The sequence below is a fragment of the Rhagoletis zephyria genome, unplaced genomic scaffold (genome assembly GCF_001687245.7).
Source record: "Rhagoletis zephyria isolate East Lansing unplaced genomic scaffold, Rhagoletis_zephyria_1.1 Rzeph_scaffold_12938, whole genome shotgun sequence".
In the NCBI taxonomy this organism is placed as follows: Eukaryota; Metazoa; Arthropoda; class Insecta; order Diptera; family Tephritidae; genus Rhagoletis; species Rhagoletis zephyria.
This window is the reverse complement of record NW_016170011.1, coordinates 4,052-16,461: the sequence shown is the minus strand read 5'-3', so window position 1 is coordinate 16,461 and position 12,410 is coordinate 4,052. Positions and strand designations below refer to the sequence as shown.

The following is a 12,410-nucleotide window of genomic DNA, read 5'->3' as shown; positions in this document are numbered from 1 at the left end:
TATAACAATTATATTCAACAATTTTATTGAGCTTGAGGCCGTTTTTTTTAATGAGAACTATTGTGGAAAATCAAAAATAATTTCTAAATTGTAGAAGTGATACCTATTTTGGAAATCACCACAATAGTTTTCATTAAAATAAACGGCCTCAAGCTCAATAAAATTATTGAATATAAATTTTAATTTTAAAACAAAATCTAAAAATAAAAAAAAATTAAACCGAATAAAGACAAAAAATAAAATAAGATCCAAAAAATTAAAAGAAACAACATATTCGTATGTTTAAAACAATTAAGTCTAAAAATTAAAAAAAGGAANATTAAACCGAATAAAGACAAAAAATAAAATAAGATCCAAAAAATTAAAAGAAACAACATATTCGTATGTTTAAAACAATTAAGTCTAAAAATTAAAAAAAGGAAATTTAAAACAAGGAAAAATAAACTAAATTAAAAGAAAAATAAATACCATACCTTTCTAAAAATTAAAAATTTCTTTCTTTTATAAACAATAAAACCTAAAAAATTAAAAACAAAATTTAACTAAAAAAGAAAAAATACTAATTAAAAAATAAAAAATAAAATGAGTTCCTAGAAATTAAATAATATCGTCACTATACGAGAATAAAGGCGCGAGCTCATAAGTTGACCACGAAAAAAGACGCATACAAAAAACTCAGCGAAGAAAGTTTTCCTTAAGCGAATTTTTTCGTAAACTTTTTTTACGCGTCTTTTTTCGCCCTCAAAACACTAGCGCGCCTTTATTCGTGTATAGTGACGATATATAAAAAAAAAATCTTTTTAAATATGTATATAATATCTAAAAATTAAGAAAAAATTAAATTTAGAAAAAAAAATTAGATTAAAAAAGAAAAAATACATAAAATAAAAATCAAAATTTCAACAATATAGCTGCTATAACTTCTACCGCTTGAACTTTGTTGCTTTTTCAATTTTCCGTAATAAACAAAATCGTGGTACAAAGCTCAATAAAAATGTTAAAATAAAAAAAAACAACGTATTTTTGCTTTTAAAAAATAACATAACATAACATAATGTATAAAAATTAATTTAAAAAAAAAATATTAAAAAAGAAAATATACATAAAATTGGGTCAAAAATTAAATGAAAATAAAAACAATATGTTTTTCTTTTTAAAGGAATAAAATCTAAAAATTAAAATAAATAAAATTAAATTAAAATAACAAAAAAAAAAAATCCTCTGCCTCTGACTTGAACTCGTCTCGAATGGCACGCTGGTGCTCTGCCCATTCGGCCATTGCGACTATTGGAGCGATGCGAGCTAAATGATATATGTACAACTGCTTTCTCTCAAACCAGTGGTGAATGAGGAAGCTTTTTTTCAAGACATTTGTGCTAGAATAACAAAAGTCTTTCGAACTATCTTGTCATCTGTCTTTCATTTGTCTTACGAAAGACTTTTTACCATCTTAGCCCGAATTGCCCTGGTGATTAAAACAAGAAATGCTCACATCGAATATAGAACCCTGCGGACAGTGTAACAAACATTGGTCGTTTTCGATAGTCATATTCAAGTTTTGCTTGCACTCAGACTCTGTATAGCAGTTTTGAAATATGCCAAATAAATATCTAAAATGCGAAAATAAAAGTTGCAATAGCATTAATTTTCGGAATTTTTATTTTGTATACTCACTTATCCGGTGGGCACTCTTTCACGCATGACCCGTGATCCATTAAGTTTTTACATGTTAGACAACCGACGCTTGAGCTGTTAGAGCAACCACCCAGACATTCGCTATGACAATGCTGGATGCCTCTGTAAACGAAACCATTTGATAGTAAGAAAAAATAAGTATGTCATAACTTACGCTTACTAACAAATAAATAGAACTACAATGGTTGTGAAAGGGGTTGACAGATAAAAAAAACTGCAAAGTTTTTGAAAATCTTCCCGAATTCAAGCTGATGTCAGATAAAACTTTGTGGCTTTACGTGACATTTATAACTTTGCCAGTAAAGCGCCAGATGCAAAAGGTATATCACAATGAACGCCCAGAAAACAATTTTGTACTTTGTATTTAAAATATAAGCAATGTAATAAAATGTTATGTTTCAGTTGCCTCGTGCGTAGGCAAAAAATAAAAACTGCACACCGCTTAGATACGTTAATTGGAAAAGTTTTTAATTTTGATTAAATTCAATACTCACTGTTTCGTATCGATCAGATTGTCATTTTCGAAACGTTGGCAAACATCATTGGACCAACAATACTCGGTAGCACAGCGTTGGCAAACAGTTTTTGTTGGGCAGCTCTCTGGCGCTATAGGAAATACCTGATTTTCACCCACGGACAGTGTAAGGCGATCCCAATTTATCTAGGAATTTTCGGATTAAAAGTGAAACAGGGCCTCCATAGCATGCATATTTGTATGCGTGCGGTGCTGTGTGTGTAAGTGTGGACATACGAAATTGTATATTCCTCTTATCTGACAAACGCACGCATACGTAGTATATGCATGCCATGGAGTTCCGGGTTGAGAGAAATAAATTCAATGCTTATGCTTCAAATGCACATGTGTAAGCTCGATAACTCGAAATATATTGGTGTCCCTTTTGCTACGAATTATAGCGAATTTTGAGTTGTCGAGATTCTACTTACCAGGGATGAAAAATGGAAATTTCATTTCTTGGAAATAAATGCACCTAAATGAGACAGATTGTAACGAAAAAAAGTTACATCATTCGTATGTAGTTTTAATTATTGATTTTATGAACACAAAAGATGGCTGTACTTTAAACTTCATTAAGTTTTTTTTTTTTTTTTTTTAAACTGAGCTTATATCTATATATGCTTTTCCATAATTTTGATTACCGAAAAATAATGGAGTAAACTTTTTATTCAGCTTTTTATAAACGAAAAATCTGCTAATTTATTCGATTCCCTTTAATAGGCGCGGCAATTCTAGAAAAAATAATGTGGATTGCCGTAAGTAACTTCGAATATGATGGCTATTGTCTCAACTACAGAACATATGAGTAACGATATGCACCTAGGTGGAAAAGTTGAGGAACGATAAAAAACTATCGAAAATTCCATATATATTGACATGGAACTTTCCATGTAGAGATATCTGCATACCTTAATTCACACGGCCTACACCAACACTTTTAACGAAACTGCGTTTTTTACAGATTTTAATAGGATGTATTATAAATTATAATTTATAACACACCTTCAATAAAAATTTTAAAATGTTGGTACCAAAAACAGCGGAGTTACATGCAACTTTTTAAAAGACATACCTGTTTTTGATACTCTTTATAATGTTTTTTGCTTCTTCTATAAATTAAAAAATTTGTTGATTGTGGCCTTTGTGAATTAAGGTAGCGACGATATGTGTATTTTTTTTTTTCAATCTTGGAGTTCCCTGCGGGAACTTTTTATACCAAATTTTTTATGCATTCGAAACATTAATTTGAATTTCCAGTTTTAAAATTTTTTAACTCAAAGAGGTTTGATATCATCATTAGTTGCGTTCCCCAACTCGCGATANGTAAACTTTTTATTCAGCTTTTTATAAACGAAAAATCTGCTAATTTATTCGATTCCCTTTAATAGGCGCGGCAATTCTAGAAAAAATAATGTGGATTGCCGTAAGTAACTTCGAATATGATGGCTATTGTCTCAACTACAGAACATATGAGTAACGATATGCACCTAGGTGGAAAAGTTGAGGAACGATAAAAAACTATCGAAAATTCCATATATATTGACATGGAACTTTCCATGTAGAGATATCTGCATACCTTAATTCACACGGCCTACACCAACACTTTTAACGAAACTGCGTTTTTTACAGATTTTAATAGGATGTATTATAAATTATAATTTATAATTTATAACACACCTTCAATAAAAATTTTAAAATGTTGGTACCAAAAACAGCGGAGTTACATGCAACTTTTTAAAAGACATACCTGTTTTTGATACTCTTTATAATGTTTTTTGCTTCTTCTATAAATTAAAAAATTTGTTGATTGTGGCCTTTGTGAATTAAGGTAGCGACGATATGTGTATTTTTTTTTTTCAATCTTGGAGTTCCCTGCGGGAACTTTTTATACCAAATTTTTTATGCATTCGAAACATTAATTTGAATTTCCAGTTTTAAAATTTTTTAACTCAAAGAGGTTTGATATCATCATTAGTTGCGTTCCCCAACTCGCGATAAGGTGGGAGTAAATAAGGTTTTCTCTGAGCGCATTTTGCTTTTTGNAGTTTACTTTTTTATTCAGCTTTTTATAAACGAAAAATCTGCTAATTTATTCGATTCCCTTTAATAGGCGCGGCAATTCTAGAAAAAATAATGTGGATTGCCGTAAGTAACTTCGAATATGATGGCTATTGTCTCAACTACAGAACATATGAGTAACGATATGCACCTAGGTGGAAAAGTTGAGGAACGATAAAAAACTATCGAAAATTCCATATATATTGACATGGAACTTTCCATGTAGAGATATCTGCATACCTTAATTCACACGGCCTACACCAACACTTTTAACGAAACTGCGTTTTTTACAGATTTTAATAGGATGTATTATAAATTATAATTTATAATTTATAACACACCTTCAATAAAAATTTTAAAATGTTGGTACCAAAAACAGCGGAGTTACATGCAACTTTTTAAAAGACATACCTGTTTTTGATACTCTTTATAATGTTTTTTGCTTCTTCTATAAATTAAAAAATTTGTTGATTGTGGCCTTTGTGAATTAAGGTAGCGACGATATGTGTATTTTTTTTTTTCAATCTTGGAGTTCCCTGCGGGAACTTTTTATACCAAATTTTTTATGCATTCGAAACATTAATTTGAATTTCCAGTTTTAAAATTTTTTAACTCAAAGAGGTTTGATATCATCATTAGTTGCGTTCCCCAACTCGCGATAAGGTGGGAGTAAATAAGGTTTTCTCTGAGCGCATTTTGCTTTTTGACAGTTTTATCAGTTGATTTTCCATAAAAGTTGAGGAACGCAACTATTATTTAAAAAATTGTTCATACCTTGTCTAAGTTGCATAGTTTTGGACAATTATTTATATAAACGTGTCCACGTTGAATGGCAATTAGAGATTTAAATTCCAGCTGAAATAAAAAATGTTAAATAAAATTTTAGTAAAAATGATCTTAATGCGTGTTTTTCTGGCCAAAAATAACTTTTAAGCTCTACTAACATCACTTTTTTTATTTTTTTTATTCTATGTTCTTGTATTTTAGATAATAGGACATAGAAAAGGTATGTAACTTTGCTTTTGTAAAAAGCCATAATGTAGTAAACAAGCAGCAGTCAAACTCTCATTATTTTTAGATAATTAGAAATTCGCTACGAGTAGATATTAAAGATGTGTGATATCAAAATATTGCGATTTTGTTTTAGTGATAAAATCTAATTTCAGTAAAGAGAGGAGACAAAAGGATGTTTAAAATTTCGTTGCTGCAATGCACTATACGTAACTTGATCAGTTTATGTGGCCAAAAGTCGTCTTTCGTACTTACAAAAGTAAACTTTTTCTCCTTAGTATTTGATAAACAAAACTTCAAACCAAACAACGGTGTCTTCCGTTTTTGTAAAAAATGAACAAAGTCGTTGTCTGTTAGTGAAATACTGGAATCGATTTTGTATTCTGTTTGTTAGCTATTTTCGAACAACACTTTTTAAGTTAATACTGATCTAAAAAATTATCAAAAATATAGGGACAAACAGAAAAGTAAGTACCCTAAGATTTTTAACTGTCTTCTTTTATAGAGCTTTTTTTTTTGAGTGAAAAATTAATTTTTCATATACACTTTAACTATTTTTTTCTTTCTTAAAAATGATTTTTGAATATGGGGCATTCCAAAGTGACGGGTGGGACATTTAAACTCGTTTTTGCTCAAACGTTTAGTAAATTCTCTTTAACTATTAATTTGCGTCAAAACTGTTCACACTTGAAGTCAGAAATTTAACATTTTCCAAGCGTTGCGGGTGGAACAACGATGACACCCGCTTCTCTGAGTTGTTGGATTCGTTTCCCAATTTTAGACAAACTATCTATAAATATTTCGTTTATAGCGGTTTTCTCGAATGAAGTTAGTAAAATGTTAAGTACCCTTTTATCCTTTAATGGCATTATTATATTTTAAAATAAAAAATAAATAAAAACAATTTTAGCTTGTGACGGATGGGAAATTTTTTGACGGGTGGGACGAGTCACCTTTGAGGACACATAGTAGTTCGAGAGTTAAATGGACACCGCTGGTATGATGTGAATATTTATTACATTTTTAATAAGGGGGCCTCATTCAAACAATGGGAAACTTGAGAATTTGCATGTTACGTTAAAAAATACATATTTTGCTGTGGGACATCCAATAAGCATTTTTTTTAACTTCTCACCATAAATGTATTTTTGTAACAACTTACCACCATTTTAAAGTTCATGAATTGTTCTTTCTTTTTGGATTATTATTCTTTGCATTTTCATCTTTAGTACATAAGGAATGCTTTAAAAACTTGATGAAAAAAATATTACAGCATATTGTATATGCATTTATAACAATTAAATACAGAAAATAGTGAAAAATAAATCGATAAAAATTTTATTCTAAAGAATTATTCTACCTGCTTTACTAATTTTACAGATTTAAACAATTTATGTAATTTTTTTTTTTATACCTGAGGTGTCGTCTTCGCTGGAATGACCCATATGCTTTTAAAATGTTGGCCGTATTTGGGCGTGTTAAGACTATCAAAAATGTGTTAAATTAAGAGTTTTGAGTTTGAGTTTAATTTGTCAATTTCATGTTGCGGTTTTTAGTGTTTTCTGAGAAAATGGCTCTTTTTATAGGTATTCTTTATACTATCAGTAGCAAACTATTTGGAGGGAAGAACTCAATAAAGAGGGAACAAAACTCTGTTTACAATTTTGTTGCTACTCCTTTTAACTTTTCAGCAGACAAATTAGGAAATTCAGAGCATTCAGGTGTTCAATGAAATTTAATATAATTTGCCAATATTATTTAAAATTAATTGCATTCGTAACTAGGTGGAATTTGTTTTCAATATTTATATAAAAAAAAAATGCATTCAAACTTTTTCAATAAAATCAGAAATTAACAAATTACCCCTTATGACCCATCATTGGTCGTCAAGGGTTAAGATTTTCTTGTTCAAAAATGTGGGGAAACGAATTCTAATCAACAAAAAACATATAAAGAAATAATTAGTTTTGGCCAGAAAAACAGGCATTTAGACCATAGTGCAGTGAAGAGTTAACTCAAACTCGGAATTAACTTACAGTTTTTGTACTGAAAATCTGTAGCTATCTGCAGAATCTAAAGCCGAGAATTTCCTAAACGTACGTTTCCACGACCTTCAAATTGGGCAATTTCGATTCTCAATTGAAATTGTAAATATTCACATGAAAAAATTTAAATTTGAACACCAATTTCGAAGACATTTTGTTTTTTATCTATTGATAAATAATTTTTTAGACGAATAAATCACTTAAAAGTTATAAAACTTCAAAGTTGCAACGAACAAATTTCTAACTTTTCTCAATTTCACCAAATTGAGAAATATATCAAGCTGATATTGAGAATGCTGCCCAAATTACGAAATTTGGGGCTCGTGTAAACGTACTTTAAGCTATTCAACATCGCTTTCAACAAAATCGCCTGTGTAAATTGTGTGAAATCAGCTCTAAATGAGGTACGTATTCAATAATTAAATTTTTTCAAGCAACCNTTTATCTATTGATAAATAATTTTTTAGACGAATAAATCACTTAAAAGTTATAAAACTTCAAAGTTGCAACGAACAAATTTCTAACTTTTCTCAATTTCACCAAATTGAGAAATATATCAAGCTGATATTGAGAATGCTGCCCAAATTACGAAATTTGGGGCTCGTGTAAACGTACTTTAAGCTATTCAACATCGCTTTCAACAAAATCGCCTGTGTAAATTGTGTTTAAATGTTCTAGAAAGCGGTAATATCGCTTGCAACTTTTCAGGCGATGTTGAATCGTTTACAAAATCGCTTCATGTAAATGCTGCTTAAGTTAACTCAGCACTGTGAAATCAGCTCTAAATGAGGTACGTATTCAATAATTAAATTTTTTCAAGCAACGTTTATATTGAAAATTGAAAGTTTAAAGAACACAATAAAGTTCTACTCTCAGCGGGAAAATATTAAGTTCCGAGTTACATAAATATAAAATTAATTGAAGAATTGGAAAAAGTGCCTAGCCTAATCACAGTATACAGTAATCCAGATAGGCAAAACAAAAAATGTAAATATGCTTATTTGACAATTTACTTGAATGTATTGGTTGATATTTTTTCACAGCTGTCGTTTTCTTTAACCCAAATGAAATCCAATTTCAATATTTTCTTATAGTGGCAACTATTTCCTAGTCACTTTAAATAAAACAACGAGAAAAACAAAATTCCTAGCAAATCAGGCTTGCAGCGTAAGCGATTATAACCGGATGCAGTTCCTACATAAGTCATATCTGGTTCCAAACACAACTTTTAGTCAATAATGGTGGGCTGATTTTGGAAAATGGACCCATAAATTAGGGAGTAAAACAAGTATTACTTAGCTTAAAGGTAGAACTCTCTAATTTAAAAATATACCACTTTTATAGTGGAGATCTCCAAAGTTTTTATGAAACATGTACCCAAAGTTATATATCGACGCTCGAACTAATGCAGGAAAGGTTTATGCAGATAAGCAAGGCCGTTTTTCAACGGCATAAAATGTATATACAAATATTATTACATACATATTTATCAAAATATTCAGAATGACGAAATGAATTGGTTCAGTCGTATCTGTTTGTAAACACGCTAACTCGAACAAAATTTACATATTTTAACGAAAGTCGGTGCCGAAGTTGCCTTTGGTATAATTTAGGATAGTATTAAATTTTGGTGAAATCTGTCTATAACCACGACCACCTCCCATCAACAATATTTTTGTTTTATTATTTTTTGTTTACGAATTTCGCTGTTAAAATTTACATTTCAAATATATCAACAAACATTTGGGGGTACTTTTGCACCAGTCATTGCCTATGGGTTAATGACAAAATAATCCTATACATGCACAATATTTCATGTATTAACCCAACAAGCTTTTCAGTAAATGTTTTTAAAAATAACTTAAAGTAAGTTTGCTAAAATGAGCGTTAAATAAGCATTTTTAATATTAAGCTTATTAAAAGTATTTTCAAACAATCCTTTAATAAGTTTTGAGAGCGAATGTTTATAAATAACTTAAACTTATAAATGAAATGCCAATGCCAACGACATGAAGTAGTAAATATAACACTTTTTCAATCGTAAGTGACGTGTTTACGTTTTTAAAAATATATTATTTAAAGAAAAAATTAAATAAAACCGATGCGGTAAAAAAATCCAATCCAGGACCCGCTGCGCTAATCGGTGGGTGGAGCATTCGAGTCTTCAAATGATGAGTTCTCCTTATCCTTTCTTAGTTTAACATTCAATTAAAAATGTATTCAATTTTTTTCAGAAAAGTTCATCAATGACAATGGCGGCGATGAGGCGGAATATATAGCTGCATCGATGTCGTTTTTCCAATTTGCTAATAACCGCAAGTAATTGAAAGCACGCAACAAGATGTAATAATTAACTTTTTAATGCTTAATTTGTATGTGTTATTGTGAATTTGTATGCTAAAATGTCTATTCCCTATTTATATTTTCGCGACTGTAGATGAGTCTGCCGAAAATTCGCATTGCGTTTAGTTTCTAAATGCTAAGCAATCTATGTATGAGTTTTTAATGAAATATCTTTAAATAAAGGGTTATAAAAATGTTTATAAAAAGCTTTCTTTTGAAAATTTTTAGTAAGTTTATATTCATACGCTTATAAACAACTTTTTTTGAACCTTTATTATAAGTTTACACTTTTACGCTTATAAAAAGCTTTCTTTTGAAGATTTATTACAAGTTTATATTTCTACGCTTATAACCAATGTTCCTTTTTGATTATATTACGCTTACTTTCAAGCGTTTTATAAACAAAAAATCAACGTTTTGTAAGTTTAATGTTTATAATTGAAAACTTACAAAAAACTTTCTTTAAGTTTATTTTGCTTGTTGGGAATTTTCAAATAAGCATATTGTCAATGGCTGGTTTACTGTATACTGTGAGCCTAATAAGAAATTGTCTTTAAGCTATAACGATTAACTAATTTTTTGTGGAAGTACTAAGCCTTCAGTTCCGTAAAAGAGTGATATCCCCACTTAAATAATTGCTGGTTGAATTTTTTTTATGGAGATAATTTAAATTTTCTTTCTCCAGTTTGGATATCGCGTACTTTAATTTTGCATACGACAGTTTATCTAAGGATGTAACAGTATTCTTATGGTCAGTATGCACGTCGAATGAATATTTGGCGTAACTACACAAAAGGACAGAAAGTCAAAAGATTCTACATTGCGAAACTGGAGGGAGAACCAGGTCTATTGCCGCTGGGAAATGTTGTTATTTGAAAAAGGGAATGCGAAAAACTTGGCTACGCCGGTTACTGAAGTCAGCATCAAAATTTCTAAGAGTAATAATTGACTTTCCAAACTGTGCAGAAAGAAAATAAAATTACATAATTAAAAATTATGGGCCAAGATTTTTAAGAATGCTTGACTCAGTAGCATACACTCCCATTGAAACGTCGCTAACCTTTCTGATTGAATGCATTTTGTTTGCGGAAAAAAACAAAAAACAAAAAAACAAAAAAAAAAAACAACAAGAAGCAAATTGAAAAGGTAATCGGTGGCCGAGTTTCTCGAACTAATTGAATGATGTGACGCTCATGTCCCGCTTAAGAAAATGCCGATTTTAATTTTTAACTCCTACATACAAACACTTACCGCTTCCAAATCAGGCATATTAGTAATGCCAAGTGCATAGTTCAGGAACAAACGGCGGCCACGTATCACAGCCAAATTGGGAAAGAGATCACGTATACTGCGCAGTCCCTTCACATCATGGAATATCAGAAAATCGGTAATTTCACGCAGCAAAGGAAAGCTATACTTCCCATAATCACAAACCTCTTGCGGTCCCCTGCGCAACGATGGCAAAAGGACTATCAACAGAAAGCCACGAATAACAGTGCAGTTATGCAGCTGATTCAGACTAGCGCATTCGTTACGCACATCGATGCTTCTGCATTCGCCCGGTTCCGCTTTCGGTGGTCTATAGGGTATGCGCGGATTTGTGGCTGCCATGACTGTGGGTAGACAATTGCCGGCGAGCAGTAATAAAGAAACGCAGAGGAACAATATTAATAGGAACTTGTTGTTGTTGCAAAATTTTAAATGTGGAGCAGTGATGCCCATGAATAGCGCTATGTTACAGACATTCTGTTGATAATGTTTACAAGGGAGTTGTTGTCGTCGGTGTTGCATTTGATGCTGCTCCTGTTGACTTTGCAATACCGTATCGGTAATGCGCCACAGCTGGTAGATGCGTTGGGGCTCGTCAGCAACATAATTGAATGAACGCAGATTGTAGTGGACGGTTGAGCGAATGAGTAGCTGCTGTCGCCGCGATGCCGTTGATCGTGGAGAGGGCGACGGTTTTGATGGCATGATTGTGCTACTCGCTACGCAATGCTAAGATTCGCTAGATGCAAGTGTTCGTAGGATTGGATATGCGTAAAATTTGTTTAAGGATTTGTTGTTTTTATTTTTACGGCACGTAACAAGTGTTTCAAAGCGTTACTTTCAACAAATTACCGCTACCTTTTCAATAAAGTAACGATGTTGTCGTTGTTAACAATACAATTGACTGGTGCTGCTGTTGCATGCAACAACTGAAGTATGGTAGAGTTCAGATTTTTGGGTAATGGTCAATAGTATGGAGATCGCTTGTGCATTAGGTGAATGAGCACAACGATTTTTTTAAAGTAATGCGGGTACATTCAAATTAAAAAATAAAATTAAATACAGCAAAAAATTCACACAAGAACAAAAACGAACGTATGTATTCACAGCACTCCGATGCCAAAATTACTATTTTTCTTTATTTTGTTTTTAAATATTGTGTGTGTAAATATAATTAATGAAACTTAATTTAATTTATTGTATTTTAAATATTTGACTCGTTTTGTTTTTTTTTTAATTTCATTTACTTTTATTTTGTTTCACTTAAGTGATTCGCAGTAGACAAGTTAGTTCTTAAAAAACTCTACTTTTCCACTTTCTTTGTCAAAGCTATAACAGTTCAACGCTTGCCTATGCATGCCTCCATTGTACATGTACATACGTGTTGCTAGTACAATCCTGGCTAAGTAATCACTTGAATTTGCGATATTTCCTGTTTGTTTTTTGTTTTGTTGTTGGCACATGACTTTAGT

At 31.1% G+C, this 12,410-nt stretch overlaps 1 protein-coding gene across 1 annotated transcript; it reads right to left on the bottom strand.

Moving 5' to 3' along the window:
- Nucleotides 1–1,353: 1,353 nt before the first annotated feature.
- Nucleotides 1,354–12,136, bottom strand: LOC108377896 (insulin-like peptide receptor). Its single transcript, XM_017634191.1, has 5 exons — nucleotides 10,921–12,136; nucleotides 5,045–5,125; nucleotides 2,190–2,356; nucleotides 1,675–1,797; nucleotides 1,354–1,610 (listed from the first exon to the last, which is right to left on the bottom strand). The coding sequence occupies exons 1-5, from the start codon at nucleotides 11,641–11,643 to the stop codon at nucleotides 1,451–1,453; spliced, it is 1,254 nt and encodes a 417-aa protein (XP_017489680.1). The 5' UTR covers nucleotides 11,644–12,136; the 3' UTR covers nucleotides 1,354–1,450.
- Between the last annotated feature and the right edge of the window lie 274 nt (nucleotides 12,137–12,410).

Coding starts and splice junctions, on each gene's coding strand:
- LOC108377896 (XM_017634191.1), bottom strand. CDS start 11,643: ATGCCATCAAAACCGTCGCCCTCTCCACGATCAACGGCATCGCGGCGA. Junction 2,357..5,044: donor AACTATGCAACTTAGACAAG/GTATGAACAATT, acceptor GAAAATTCCTAG/ATAAATTGGGATCGCCTTAC. Junction 1,798..2,189: donor AATCTGATCGATACGAAACA/GTGAGTATTGAA, acceptor TTTCGTTTACAG/AGGCATCCAGCATTGTCATA.